This window comes from Zonotrichia albicollis, chromosome 2 (genome assembly GCF_047830755.1).
Source record: "Zonotrichia albicollis isolate bZonAlb1 chromosome 2, bZonAlb1.hap1, whole genome shotgun sequence".
Taxonomy (NCBI): Eukaryota; Metazoa; Chordata; class Aves; order Passeriformes; family Passerellidae; genus Zonotrichia; species Zonotrichia albicollis.
In genome coordinates, this window is record NC_133820.1 from 27,210,868 (window position 1) to 27,226,925 (window position 16,058).

Below are 16,058 nucleotides of genomic sequence, written 5' to 3' on the forward strand. Positions count from 1 at the left end.
GCACACAGGAAGTAAGTTCTGGCAAGATGGGGTCTTCTGTAGGATGTTGTCTTGTGGTCTTGTTCACATGAGAATGCTGTTTGACTCACAAATTCTGTTTAAATGGCAGATAATTTTTAATAAGTTTGTCACCTAGCTGCAAAATAGATGTAAAGCTCTGGGTGAAGTAATTTATTTACACTTTCATTTTTAAGGCTGTGAAAAAGAAGCTTGTGGAATAATGTACGTGTTAAGTCTAGTCCACTTCTTTTAGAAAGTGATATATTCTTCTAAATGCATACAGTGTTCTTAAATTCTCACATGGTTCACTTTTTTACCAGAGCTATGAACAATATTTCTTCTAACAATAGCAGCATCTATCACACAGATATCACACACCTTTCATACACATATTCACATTTGTTATTTCAGTTATTATGGTTACTCTGAGGAGTTGTCTCTTCGATACTATTTTACCACAGTGATGGCAGTAGATAAAGGATTTATTCTACTTGCCATAGGCAGTAATTTATAAAAGTTTTATCTCTGCTAATGTACTGATACACAGAAAATACTTTGGGCAGATGTAGAAGATTGTATTAATGTTGTATAGGTTATAAGTCAGCTTTGAAATAATAATTGTTTTGGGGAAATAAAAGGTAAAAAAATTTCTGAGATTCAGGTTTAAGGTGCATCTTACAGAAAATAACTTAAAAATTCTTGCTTTGCTCAATGCTGGTCACAGATGACAACTTCAGAAACTTCAAACAGAAATGTGCTTTCTATGCTTTAGTGCTCATGTCTGATATGCTGAAAATCTAAATAAGATCTACAGTATTTCCTGTGTATGTACAATGCTGTGGGATGGTGGAAGTTGATCCTGCACTGGTTTGTAGAAGAAGGCAGTGAATATAAAAGAGGTGAAAGAGAGGAGGAGAGGTAATGGTTTTTGTCATGGGAAGAGCTCATCCAAAGCCATCACCTGTCTCTGATGCCTGTTTAATGAAGACCTCATCAAATTTGCAGATGATATCAAACTGGGGGAGCAGCTGACAGGCTTAAAGGCGGGGCTGCTCTTCAGAGGGCCCCAGACAGGAACATTATGGAATCCAGCAAGGACAAATACCAATGCTTGCCCTGGGAAGGAGGAATGCTGGCAGCTCTGCAGAGTGGAACCTGATAAATTTGGGAGCAACTCTGCTGAAAAGGACCTGTGGGTCCTGGTGGGCAGCAACATAAACACGTGCCAGTCTTGTACCCTGGCACCAACACAGTGAACAGCATCCTGGGCTGCATTAATAGCCTGCAGATTGAGGGAAATGGAAATCCTCCTTTACCTGGCACTCATAAGTCCACATCCAGAATGCAGCATCCCATTTTGTGGATGGGATGAGAATTTTGCATAAAGGGAAGATATTGATGAGCTGAAGCAAGTTCTGTGCCTGTGGAAGCTGGAGCACATGCTCCCTAAGGAGATGCTAAGGGAGGTGTGGGCTTGTTCAGCCTGAAAACAGGGTTTTGGGGGGACCTCCTGCTACATAAAAATTGTTATCCAGGAGATAGTGACACACCCTTCACAGTGATACCTGCTGGTATCACTGAGACAGAGCAGATAAGACTTGAGAAGAAAGTTCTAGACAAGGTATAATCTTTGTCACTATAAGTCAGTCAAGCAGCGGGCTTCTGCAGCCTCTGTCCTTTGAGGTTTTCAAAATCCAGCTGTTCAAACAGCCTTGAACAGCCTGGTCACCTCCAGTGAAGGTGACCCTGCTTTGAAATGGATTGGAGTAGGGACCTTCTGAGTTCTCTCTCAGTCTGAGTGGATCTGTGGCTCTAGGACAAAGCTTGGAGCCACAACTCTTTTTTTCCCTTATATGTTGGGACGTGGTTATAAGCAAATGGTTCAGCCTCTGTAGTGTGTCAGTCACCTGTCTAGAAAGTGGAGGTAATGCTCTTTGTTTTCTTCAGTGGCATTTCCATATAAGATATATGGAAGGTGATGATATTTTGGATGCTTTGTCACAGTGGGTAAGGACAGCAACACAGTTAGGCTTCTAAAGTCTGCCTAAGAAGCTGATTTGTGGGGATGTTCACAGGGGTCCCAGGATGAGGGAAGACACAAGGATCTGACTCCATGTTTCAGAACACTAGTTTATTATTTTATGATATATATTATATTAAAACTATACTAAAAGAATAGAAAAAAGGATTTCATCAGAAGGCTAGCAAGGAATAGAAAAGGAATAGAATGATAATAAAATCTTGCGTGTGACCACACAGTCTGAGACAGCTGGACTGTGATTGGCCATTAATTAGAAACAACCACATGAGACCAATCACAGATGCACCTGTTGCATCCCACAGCAGCAGATAATCGTTGTTTGCATTTTGTTCCTGGGGCCTCTCAGCTTCTCAGGAGAAAAAATCCTAAGGAAAGGATTTTTCAGAAAATGTGTCTGTGACACTTGATAGAGAGGATACTGTGCATCTCTAGCAGTAACTGTGAAGCTGTTTTCTGTGCATTTACTTTCATGAAACCCCACCATATATATTTTCGATATACATTTTTAATCCCCTTAAAAGGTAGTGAGCAGCAAAATGTGTCAGTGTTAGCAACAGCTCTGACAGCAGTCTTGCTATATGCTTCTGCCAATTATGGTAACATTTGTCATATTTTCCTAGTTAATAGTTTTTTTCCTGCTGTGGTGGTTGTTTTTGTGGTCTTCTTATGGGAGGGGAAGCAGATTTAGCTGCCTCTACATCAGGAGCACTGTGCTGGTTCTGCCCTGTGTATCAAACGTACACTCACTGCTTGATAAACTGAAACATCTATTTTTCCCCCCCTCACACTTTTCAGGTTTAATGATCTTTATTAAGGGATTTTTAAAGCTATCCTAGAATTTTCATGCATAGACAAGGAGATGTTTGAAAAAGAAAAACAATAGTGCCCATTGGAAAAGGTTACTGAAAATTGCTTTCTTTTTGTGGCATTTCAACTTTGTAAGAGTCTTTGAAGTTACATTAGAGCAGGCAGAGGTATGTACATAGAAAATTTAAGAAATCTTGGGAGCTTGAGATTTAGAATATTCTGTAATAACTTTTTTTGAACTGGTTCTTTTTTCTTCTTTTCCCTCTCTACCTGTGTTCTGCAGGAAATAAAGAAAGACATGAAGAAAGAAAATACTGCCAACAAACCACCAGAGAAGCCTATAAATGAAGTTTCCAATGGAAGCCCTTTACTGTTGTCTGAGACAATTATTAGAACCAACAAAAAAGGTATAGTATATGGACATTTAATGCAGATTAAATTCAGACTCTCCAAAGAACAAAATGTAAACCTTCCTTGTTTCTAGAAATAAAGCTAGGGTCTATTTAACTGAAAAGGCATGGCAGGAATAATAATAGAAAAAATAATCTTTGTCCTCCTGGATTGGCATATATGGATGCATGTCTAATATTTCCACTTTAGTTTGCACAGACATCCCTTTCTTTTTAAGGAAATCCCTCCTCCATACATTTAATTAAGGAAAGTTGTATGAGGGGATTGCTAAAGCTTATTAAAGTAAGGAAGTGGCAGCTTGCATATAAGGAGGGTTTTGCACAGGGATGTCAGTCTACATTCACATATTCATGCTTTATCTGGGACAGAGAGCTCTAAAAAAGGAAAAAAGAAGTGGAAAACATACAACTTAATGCATTAGTTTCTTGGGAAGTGTCTTTCACTGTCTTTCATTTGAGACTGGAATGTGTGCTCTTCATGTCTGGCTTGACTCCCAATGCAGATTGCTATGTAGGGTCTTGGGTGGCTAAAATGAAAGCCCCAAATCTTCTCTGTCATTCCCTAGCTCCCTGCCCTGCTTTCAGAACTATCAGAACCAAACAAAAATTTGAAAATTTAAAACCTGGATTTTTCTTCAGGTTATGTTTATGCTCCTGTTTGTTTGTAGGAGGAAAATTGGGTCTGTGCAAGAGATGTGCTGTAACTTTTTCTGGAGGATTCGCTTGACAGTTCCTTGCTTGCTGTCTTATACAGAATATCTGCTGCCATTAATCATTGCTGTAATGTAATTTCCATTTTAGTCTGCCTTCTATACTTTTAGGACTGTTATGGACATTTCCTATTATGTAATATCAGCTAGCATTTTATTTGAGCTGCAGTTTCAGTAGAGGTCTTAAGGTTTACAGCAGCAAGTGAAGAAGAATTGATAAGTTTTGCAAAATGTATTATTCCTTTAAAATGTGAAGCAGACTAATCTCTACCTCTTTTGCAAGGATTGATATCCTCTTAAAGAAAAGATTGGAAACAAATCTCAGAAAACTTTGTCTTTTGAGCTTGCAATGTTGTCTTGAGTCTAGAGACACGTCCAAAATTTCTGCTTTGGGTCATAAGTTTTTCAAGCAACAGCAGAATTAAATTACTAAGAATTATTATTTTTCATGGCTGCTATACAGAACCATGAGTAGTTGGGAAATTATCTAGGGACCAAGTTTGTTCCATATTTCTTCTGCTGCTATTTGGAGAAGGCTAATAGCTGTGGCAGATACAGAGATTTGTTTCAGTCACAAGGGGATAGCACTCCAAATATGGATCTTAGAGCACTTTCTCCTCCTTTCTCTTCCCTCTGGCTAGAAGCTTTAAAGGATTCAGGAGAGAAACATTTTCTGTCCCTAGCTGAAGAATACAAACCCTCATATTTACTGAGATGAGAAAATCAAAGTCTGACATGAGGACCTGTAAGTTGAGGCAGGGGTTAGGTTTGGCAGTAGCAGATTTCATGTGAGGAGGTTGTTTCATTGTGCTTGGCTGGTGGGGATTGCCCTTCTCATGGCCGCCTGTACTTCGTGTCAGGGCTGGTGCACTGTTCATACTGGCTGCTTCTCCTCAGCCATTTCTGCTGCTGCAGAGGAAGCATGTGCAGGAGGCCATGATCTGGCACCACAGCCAAGGATGCACAGGGCACAAGGCAGGAGAGCTTCACCCCGTTTTTCCTGGGATCAGTTTGAGCATGGTGCCATGGTAGCCTTGTTTAAGCGTGGAGAGTTGAGAAACCCAATTGCTGCTGGGTTCAAAAAGAGTTGTTTAAGATCTGTGTGGCCAATCTCCTTGTGGAAAGTGTTGCCATATTGAAAAGGGAGCCCTAAGTGCTATGGGTGTTGCTTTCTTCAAGTGTTCTTGTCCTGGAATTTTTGTTAAATGCTAACTCAATCTGTTTTCTGATCACAGAATATGACCTGAAAGACATGAAAAAGGGGACAGGATGTTTGTGTTTGGTTCATTGGTTGGTTTTTTTTCTTTTGTTCTCTTTGTTGTTAGGAAGTGAGTAGGACAGGGGCACATCTAGAGGTCTTTAGCCACTGTTCAGCAGTGAAAGAGGTAGACAGTATTATTTATTTGCTTGGTCAATGGAATCCTGCTGCTAACTTAAGAGCAGATCCAGTGATGTGGGAGTGAAGCATTCTGTGCTGCTGCATTGTTTTTATGACCAAGATGATGAAAATAATGCTATTCTACTGCTGTGGTGTTATATTGTGTAGTTTTACTACTTAATTTGGTTGGCCTAATTTAAGTGTCAGCACTTTAGCAAGCATTTACATTTTGAGGAGAGGAATCTTGGCCTCTTGGGCTTCTGGCTTGTAGAGAGTTTTTCCTTGAGTAATATTGACAAGTGTCCAACAGTGGTATTCAAGGAAAATAGCTAAACTATTTGTAAGAAACATCTAAGTAACTAAGAGGAAAATAATTAATTTCTCAACTAAAAAGGTATTTAGGATCCAACTTTATATCCTGGGTTTTTCATGCTAATTATTTCTAAGTACTGTATTGAAATTAGGGGTTCTAATAATAAAATCAGTGTAAATTGAAATAAGTGGCTGCATAATATTTATTTGCTGACTGAGGTTAAACCACAACAGTAATGGGTATTGGATTACACATGTAGCATAGGAACAAATTAAAGTTAGTGTAACTCCACCAGCAGTAGCTTACCTGGATTATTACTTCCATTACATAGTGAGGGTTACAACTGGTTGTACGTCACCATTTGTGAATCACTCAGGTTTTTGTTACAAAGGCCAAGAGGAGATGGAAGGATTTGATTTTTTCTGCTTTTCACTGTGGGCAGTAAAACCAGAATATGTCTCATCCTTTAATGTTTCTTGTTGACCACAGATATTAGTGACCTAATGGAAAAAACAGTAGTGACCACTTCTGTGGTGGACATAATTTAGTTTAGGAAATACTATGGAACTCTTGCTAAATCACTAACTGTTGGCCAAATTACCACACTAATCTTCCTAGGTCAGGTATTTTAACATGTATTGCTTTTTCAGATAGGCAGGGCTTTATTTTTTCTGATTTATTGCAGTGGCTTATCCAGATTTATGAGCAACTTCCATGTATTCTGGGTGGCACTGCCTTAGGCTGCCTGGTTTATACTTGCCTCATTAAGATGTTGAGATCTGCTCCAACATGGTAGAGATGGCAATTAACATCTAGGAAATTGAGCATTTTAATTTAGCACTGCAATGTGCTTATTCTTCACCTCTGAAAGGCGCAGGAAAGGACAATTTGCTGGAGTGTGGGGATGGGGTTTGGGAAGCATGATGGCCTCGTGCTTTCCCTGGCTGCTCCCAGGGCTGCAGCAGCTCTGGGCTGGTTTGATGGCGCTTCAGGTGCTGCAGTGCCAGCCCTGTCCATTCCCTTTTCTTTCAGGTGCTGCAGTGACAGCCCTGTCCATTCCCTTTTCTGGGGACAAAGGCTGTGGCACCTGTCTGTAGCTGCAGGAATGTCAGATGTTGGTTGGCTTGCATATTCATTGCCAGAAACTGGGAGGGATTGTTTTTTGCTTCTTCCTATAGTTCTTAACTCAAGAAAATCCTTTCCTCACCATGAGTGGGTCTTTGAGTGTAACTTTTCCCTGCTTCAGATTTTTCTTTTGGTTGGCGTATAGAACTGTTGTTATAAAACTTTTCTAAATCTGAGATTTAAAAAAAATATATTAAAAAATAGCTTTTTTTTTTTTTCTATTTAGAATTGGTATTGTTGCACTTTGGTAATAGCAGGATGGGAAAGTCTTTTATTCTCCGAGAGCATTTTCAGATGGTTTGAAAAAAGCAAAATTATTGCTATTGTTGCAATTATTTAATAACATAAGAAAATTACAACCAGGTCCTGGAACAGAAAACACTGAAAGAGATCTTTTTTTTTTTCCTTAAATGATTTTCCAACATGGTGAAATTTCATCTCTTTTAAGTTAACTTTCAAAATCTAAAACAAGATCCAAAGTTGTGCAACTATTTCAGATCTGTCATAAATTCAGTATGATCTTCATTCAGGTATAAAGGGACATAATGGAAACTTGCCTTCAATAAGCTTTAACTGTTAAATAGCTATAACTTATTTTAGACTGGTTTTGTTCTGATTTTTGAGTATCCTATTTTTAAGTATCTTATTCATTGTGCTGTTTTGTGTGTCTGGGAACAGGAGCCAACTTGCTTAGGTCAAGTTGCAAAACTGGAACTGATAAACTGTATTTTGTAAGTAAACTAACAACAATTGTTATATGAGTAAACGTCTTTGAGGCAAAGATATATTGCCTTGTCAGATATATTTGTTTTCTATAAACTGTAATTGCAGGCTGCATTGAGCCAGCAAATCTGGAAGAGCTTATCACGTGTTACATGCTCTTAATCAAAGCCAAATACTGAGAGCAAGGAAAGTTTTTTCTAGTTCTCTTGAGAATTATTTAATTTACCTTCCAGCCTACATTTAAATAATAGAGAGCATTTGCATGCAATGCTAAAAGGGAAGTTTTGTGTAAATAGGTTTGCTGATATCATAGGTTTAATTGAGGAATAAATAACAAGTCTCTTATATGCAGAACTGAGATTTAAGACCATTTTTGTAAATTAGATAAATGGGAAAAGTATTTTGCAAGAAAAATGCTTCATCATTTTGTTTGATAGTTTTTTTTATTATTGGGATATAAAAAGGCACCCTGTTTATTAGAAGCACAGACTGTTGGCTTCTCAGCATATGAGTGTGTTGACTCAATCTTTTATTAAATAATCTATGTAAGCTATGATTCTGGTAATATTTTTCAACAGAAAGGCAAACTTCAAAATCTTTTTCATAAAATATTTTATTACCAAGAAGTGGAAGTGGCTGCCTTCATCACGCTTGATTAGGTATCTGAACCTCAGTATGCTGAGCTTTGGTTTTCCTTTCTAACACAGTAAGTTTGAAGGCATTGATCTTTTGTTGGATTATTCTTCTGCTGTTTACACATTCAGGCCCTTTCCACAGACAGGCTTTGGTGTTCCCTTGCAAATACTGCCAGCTTCAGAGAAATTATTGCTAGCAGGGAAAAAAATCCCTTTCATTTCTAAGATCTGCTAATTGGTGTATAATCAGTACACAGTTTATACAAATATGCACAAGAACATACTGCTCAGCCTATTAAGGTTAAAATATGCATGCAACATATGACACCAACCCAAAACGAGACATAAAAAATTAATGGCACAGGAAACTTGAATGTGCAAAATATTTATTCTTTGGGTTTAAATACCATATCTGCATATGCATATGTAGTGTTTCAGATGATACACATTTCCTTTAAAAGTACTGGTTTTTGAAAATAAGGGTGGAAATTATCCCAGTATTTAGGTAAGCTACACTGCTCTGGAAGTCAATGCCTTCAGTTCAGAGAGGCAGGAAAAGACACCATTCTGTGCTGGACATGTGGGTGTGACATTGACATGATTTTTTTTGTGGCTGGAAGAAACATCTCAGTGCTGTCTTGACAAGAGTGGAATGGGTGCTCACTCGTTCTTTTCAATCCCATCTTGTTTATGAGTTTAATTTAAAAAATGACTTGAGACACATAAAATCTAAATTTCTTTTCCTGTGTTATGGTCATTTGCTACCCTGGTATTCAGTTAAGGTTTCATAATCTATCCAGATTCCAGTATTTTTTCCCAGGAGATAATTTATTTTCTGGTTATTTACTGTGCAGTGCCCCCATCTTTTTTTTTTTTAATCCCAATTGCTTACCCTTTCTTTTCAATTACTCCTTTCTTGTAGTCTTCAAAACGCAGAGCCCTGACTTAGTTTCTGTAATTTTGAATTGTTGGATCCATCCACTGGTGTGGCATGCTAGTATCATGATGCTCTGTGCAGGAACAGCCTATAGAAACAAGGAGTCACTCAGGGTTTGGAGTGAAATCCCAGGTTAATTCTGTCCTCTGGGCATCTGTTTGCCTCAGTGGCTCTCTTGTGTGTCAGATATTTAGCTCAGGGAATGCCATTTATGGACCATGCTGGGAAACACTAAACAAAAACACAGCCGCTGCATCAAGGAGCTCACTGTACACACATCTGTGTGTGTATCTATTAAACAAGGTAACAGAGAACTAAAAAAAAAAAGGTAATGCAAGAGGGGAGAAGATGCCATATTTGGGCAATTGCCAGCTGTCTGAGCACACTTGCTTTAATAAAATATTTAGATCTGGATCTGCATTTGGAAACTGGGAGATTGGTATGGAGAAAATTGGGACAATGGTTTAGAATTTAGTTTTTTCCTGTTGGATGCTGGACAGGACAGAGAAGAGGCAGAAGATGACCTTTTCATATGGAGCCTAAAAAGATGTGGGAGAGCAGTCCCTGCTGAGCATTCCCAGCAGCTTCCAGATGAAACAGAGGGAGGTAGTTATGGAAACAGATGTGGGCATCATTTAGTTTGTTGGTTATTTTTATTTAAGCTAGACCCAGAATTATATTTGTATCAATGAAAAAGCAGAGGGAAGTGATTTTTTAAGGAAGAGAGTGAGAGAGAGCAAGAGAAGTGGTGGAACAGGGCTACAGGGAATGTTGTAAGAATAAGGAAAGAAACTATTTTTGCAAGTCATTTATGTTTATGCACGTACTCAAAAATCCTGCAAAAATGCTGTTGAGGAACAGTGTGGAGAGTGGCAGCTTCTTTTTCATGAACACTGAAAAACTTTTGTCTAATTAGTTAAAGGATTTTTTTCATTTCTAAAAGCTTTGCAATACATTTTACATGCCTGAAGTATAAAACTGTCAGGTATATAATTTATCATTTGTATGAGCCATTTGCAAACTCACTTTATCACAATATGTGGTAACTGTCCACAAGGTGCTAGTCAAAAGCAAACGTTGTCAAACTCAGGTGCAAAATGTTTTTTATTGAAATCTCTTTTAAAGAATGCAAAAGGCGATAAAATATTCTGGTTGTTGAAGTAACAACAGCAATGAAACCTCCTCTTGTCTCAAAACTACCTCTGCCCACCACAAAAGTGGCTGTTGATTTTTCCATGAGGTTCTGCAGATAGATGTCTCCCTGCAGGCAGCAGTTCTGTCCCTCTCGGTGCTGCTGGATAATTCACCTGGCACCCAGCAAGGCCTTGCTGCCCTTGAGGTCTGTCCCTGACCTTTCTCCTCTAGACTAGCTGTGTCTGTCTCCTTTAGCCTTTCATCTGGGTGGTGTGGGATTTTTGAGAAAAACATGGCTAACTTGATTTGAAAATTAGCAGTTCAACCTTTCTTCCCTTTCCTTTCTCGCCTGTAATTAAAGAATAGCAGAAGATGAGCAGGGTGGTTCAGCAGATGCTGAGCCTTGGAGCAAGACTTTGGGATCTCTGTGTGTTTCCCAGTGCCAAGACACATCTGGCAGCTGTGATAGGAGAGAGTTAGATTTCTTATTCTGTGATAGAGACAATGAAGGCAGAGGAGAAATGCAGGGATACTGCTGTGGAATATAGAACAAAACCCTATCTAGACTGAATTTTGGGGCCAAGAGAATATACTTTGATTGTGCAAGTTTACTTTGACTGTGCAAGTTAATATATTTTCCATGAACTCTGAAACTTTGCAGGTGTACTTTAAACTGGGTCAGTAACACATTTTTTGTTGTTCCTTCTGTTATCCTGATGAATTTGTAACTGCTAAGTTAAATATGCCCCTGTAAATGTGCAAGCACACTGACAGGCAGATCTTAAGCTCAGAGTTTCTTCACCTTTGCTTGATGGGGTGGTAGCTGGGATGGTGCTGTGTTGATTTTGAGGAGACAGGGAGCTGGTGTTAGCCTTTCCTGTGGGCTGGAGCTGGGGCTGTGCAGCTGTTTACATTCCTCCCCCATGGCTTGTAGATAAGAGTAAGCTGTACTATGTAAGTTACAGCACTAATCAGCATCCTGAGGTAGCTGAAGGTCTCTGTCTCCTGGACAACCATAAAATCCTTGGGAAGATTTCCGGGGCTGTAGGTGAGAAGCAGAGCCTGTCAACAGCTTCCTTGGGTCTCCTTCAACTGGCAGTGTCATGCAACATGGATTGAAGGCCTAAATAATTTGGATAAATTATTGATATTAGAATTTCTTTTTTAACCCATTAAGCCCCCCCGTAAAAAATATTTTTGGATGTAGGTGAAAGTTTAATGTAAACATATACCTTTTATTTTTTTAAATAAAAGCTCCATACTTGTGCTGTCTGCATTGCATCAAGTGACTTATTCTGTTGCTGTCAAGTCACTTCAGTGTAGGACACCTGTTGATTTGTGTCTACTTGGATCAGCAGGAAACTACAATTATTATTCAAGACTTCCTCTTCTGATGGAATGGTGTTTTCAAACCCAGGTTGGAACAAACTTCTGCAGAAAGTGGCTAGAATGTACATAGCAAAAAGGACCTGTGGCTGCTGGTAGGAAGGAGCATCACTGTTTGGGTGGTTTAGGAGGGCTGGGCAGAGTTCTGCTCAGAAGTGTGCTGTCCTAGGAACCTCTGAGCCAGCTTCTTGTGGGGGTTTGGACAGCAGTGTGTGTCTGGGGAGGGACTTTAAATGCATTTTGCAGAGGCATTTTTCACCTCTGCTTTTGCCCTGCTCCCTTTCCTACGTGCACACATGCAATCTCTAGAGTGGTTTAAGCAAAGCTTTGCTGTTCTCTGCAAGTAGCAATAAACAGTATGAAAGCAATGCCCATCAGGCACATTGTTCAGGCTCTTTTATGATGTATGAGAGAGTCTATGAAACATTTTACTTTCAGGAATTGATACATGCTTTAAATCCAGTCTTCTAATAAAGCACCATGCCTGGAATAAACTTGTTACTACATTCATTTTAATTATTTTTCACACACTATGTGGAATACTTTGATTCATTGGGTTAAAAGCCCCTGAAATTAGGGGAATTTGCTTTGCTATAACTAGATTTGAAAAACACATGTAGGTATCAGACAGTGCTAACAATGCATGACCTGAATTATCCTGAGTAAGATGGTGTTTTTAGCTATTTTGGCATTCAGGTTTTGAATTCCTGTATTATGTAGATGCAGTAACTCCAATAACAAGATAGTTTGCCTGCAAAGGTATATTTCTAGTTTCTGCTGGTTTGAAGTTTCCCAAATTTTATTCATTGAGTGCTTCATACATGTTTTATCTCATTTCAGAATTTTCTTCTTTACAGTCTACCCTACCATTGTCAAGGTGCACACAGCATGGGACCTTGTGCTATTATTAGTCATGTGTTGTGATGTATAGCACCATTAACCCTGTTTTTTTATGGTTATGTCACTGTTTTCTAATGTCATTTCACAGTTAAGATGTGCCAGTCATTTGCATTAGCTCCTATTCTATATCTTTTTGCATTCCCTTTTCAATTATAAATACATGTTTATGCCTCTTCCTTTCTTGCAGTTAATTTGTAGAATCATCCTCTATAAAAATTCAAAGCATGTTGCTGATGATGGTTAGTTTCCAAGCTCAATGGTAGGGTGGTTGTGCTTGACAAGGGAGTGAAATGTGGAAGTGCTGACAAGTGGCTGATGGCTGATTCTTGGCCCCAAGCACAGGACTGAGATCTGAAAGATTATTGCTGTTGTTATTATCTGTCACACAGCAAGAGCCGCTCTTTCCCAACGTCGGCGCCGACTTTATTTAGAAACAGAAGTGGAGGCTGGGCAGAGTTCCTCGTGGTGAGAAGCAGCTCCCTGCAGATGCCCAAATGAGCTGGGAATTGCTGCAGTCAGCAGGGGGGATGTGCCACTGGCATGGTCTCTGTCTGAGCTGCACTGCTCTGGTGAAGGCCCTCACGACTCCAGCTTGTACTGCAGGATCTTCTGTGGCTGTGAATTTGTGAATCTGCCACTGTGTTCCACAGACTTCCAGAGAGCACTGGCACCACTGTGACAGCCCAGGATATATCTGCTTTCCCCCAAGAAATACTTGGCTGCATCAGAATCTGTTTCTGATATTGTTTTGTCTAGGGACCAGATTTTACCAGCTCTCTACCCAAGGAGTACTTAGCCTGGCACTGAAAATATGCTACTATGGCAATTCTCAGATTAATACCACACTATTTTGACTTTCCATTAACTCTGTTCATCATAATACTGTTACTTCAAACACAATTTGTTAATATATTTTTTCATTACAGTATGATAATATTTTTATTAATGATGTGTCCAAGCCTGATGCCATTGTTAAGACCTCTTTAAGGATTTCAGGGATTTATTTTATATTTCCAAGCTGGTTGTTCTGTCCTGTACTAACACGTTTCATTACTATACATTTAGTACCAGATGTACTTTGTTCTGGCTTCTGTTAGACTCCTGTTAGATTCCAGATGTCCCTGATCTATAGAGTCTGGTATCTAGCTCTGCAAAAGCTGCAAGATGCAATGTCAGCCATTTTTGCTTAATTTTGCAACTGCAGTCATTAGGCTTGGTGTTTTTTAGACCTAGGAATTCTCTGCTAGACTACTGACTCAGCATAGTGTTATCCTAAATTATAAGGGTCACAGTCACTTCTGGGAATTCATAAGAGGTCAGGAAGTCTCCAGGAAATTATTTAATAAAAAAGTCCCGTGACCTTAAGAAAACCAAAAGATTCAGTCACATGTGTGGCAGTTATCGAGCAAGTAGAGTAGTGGAAAACAGAAGTTACAAATGTAAATATTAGCCTGAGGCTGTAGTTTCATGAAGATGTTAAGCTTGCATTGTCACCAAAAAAAAGAGTGATTTTTTTCCTTTTTTTGTTCTTCCTGTGTTCTGGTACAAATATTTGGCTACATTGTGGGCCAGATGAGGAGAATGATCAAGGTTAGCATTAAACTAGCAAGAGAAAAGCTTGTTTTTAATAGCAGGTCTGTTCCTTGCCTACCTCCTCATACTGCTTCACAAGCACTTGATCTGACAGGGTGGCAAGGGGTGTTGCAGGACCTGCAGGAGCAGAAGGATCAGTGCTACTGCCTTTTATTTGGTTGCAGGTGAAACAGTTCCAAAAGTTCTATGAGAGAGTGATGGTTTGTCAAACTTTTTGAAAGCAGGTTCGAAGTCATTCAATTAAATCAACTGCTAAAGAAAATTGCTCTCTTGCTAGTTTCTATTGTGAATATTGCTCTTCACTTTTCTCTTGTGTTGGGAAGGTACAAGCATTGGTCATTGTCCAGAAAAACCATCATTGCAGTTGCATACTGAATTCTTCTTATGCAGATGCCTTCTTGCCTGCCAATTCTATGACTTTTAATCACAGAACTGTTTTGGAGATGGATTTCATTGCTGACACAGCTGACTGGAGCCAGAGGCCTATTTATTCACAGCTTATAAGTTTGAGGAAGTAACTTCTCATTCATGTAGCAGGAGTAATGGAAAAGACAAGAGGAACTCAACAGTTATTTTTAGGAAAAGATAGTGTTTATCCCAGCAAAACTAAAAATGTTGTTGAGACATTACGCACTTGAAACCTAGACAGTTGTGGTTTTGTTCTTCCATAATTATTTTAATGTGAAGGAATTTCTCTTAATGCATACTCTACAGCCCTGTCAGCTTCAGTAGTTCTCCACATACATTTTTATATCTATTCAAATTGCTATTTTCCTATGTGGTATATGAAAAACCACTGAAAAGCTGGAAATCAATAATTCCAGAAAAATAGTAAACCTGATAATGTGCTTTCAAATGCACAAAGAACATTTTGCCCATAAAAGTAATATTATTGATAAAAAGCATCAGCATAAGAGCTGACAACAGTTTTGTAGCAGACTGTGTGATTCAGAAGGAGAAAGTAGTGAAGGGTGTACAGATGCCATTAAAAAGGCAACTAAGTTGGGAAGGTATGAAAGCAGCCTGCCTGCCTTGCCCAGCATCTGGAAAGTGTGGAAATCTCCTGTCTAAGGAGAACAGAACAAAATATGAAAGGGACAGTAAACTGGAAGGAATTGCTTGGTTCAACATGGAGAGCTCCAGCACTTTGGTTTACATGATGCTGAGGAATCTTAGAGTTCTGGGGCAAGTTTTGGGTGGTGGCCAGTGAAACCTGGGGAGAGAAGTAGTTTGTGTAATGCTGCTGAGGAGGGAGAAAAGACAAAGATTAGGGAAAGTTTTGGTGGCAGGGTCAGAAGGCGATCTTGTGTGCTATTGCACCCTTGGATAGAATTAGCAGAGCGGTGCAGCTGGATTCCAGGGGTTTGTTAATTTGGCAGGAAGTTTCATCCTTGCACAGATCAGAACTGACATGAAGTCATCCCTACTCACAGTGAGTTGGCAGAAGTGGAAATGGTTGTGGCCCTAGAGGCAGAGCCAAAGGGGATTGAGGTGAGGAGTCATGCAAGTGTGACATGCCCAGATGTATCATGGAGTGGGGAAATCTGGGTTAGCTGCTGCATGAGGGACTTGCAGCAAGCAAAGCAGCAGAGGTTTTTGACATAAAGTTCAGTACAGCTTAGGAGTTGGCATTTGGAACAGTGTATTCAGACAGGGTTACTTCTGTACAGAAGCCTTTCAGTGTCTAATTTAAAATCCATGAAAACTAGCAAGAAGCTGAAAATACAGGGTAAGAAAACATCACTAGAAAGGTGGTTGGCAATAGATCCCTTGAATAAGAGACAGAATATTTAGTTTGTTTATTACTTGCAATTTTGAGAATTATGGAAATTAAAAGGCAGACAAGCTTTTATTATGAAGACTGCAAACCCAACCAGCACATGTTCTACAGTCAGGTTGTAGGAAGTTCTGTGGCAAAAACTGGGTAAACAAGTGTGAACTCACCATTTCCAGAGAATGGCAGAGT

General features: G+C 39.3%; 1 protein-coding gene across 7 annotated transcripts in view; it reads left to right on the top strand.

Moving 5' to 3' along the window:
* The window catches only part of SH3KBP1 (SH3 domain containing kinase binding protein 1), a 212,590-nt gene that overhangs the window by 74,818 nt on the left and 121,714 nt on the right, over positions 1-16,058 (top strand). For 6 of the 7 annotated variants that reach the window (XM_005484339.4, XM_074534637.1, XM_005484341.4 and 3 more), the window contains one exon: positions 3,132-3,255. In XM_005484339.4, coding sequence (XP_005484396.2) covers positions 3,132-3,255 — 124 coding nt within the window. Of the gene's footprint in view, positions 1-2,978; positions 2,986-3,131; positions 3,256-16,058 lie in introns of those variants that run through there. The other variant, XM_014265216.3, reaches the window with a different exon arrangement.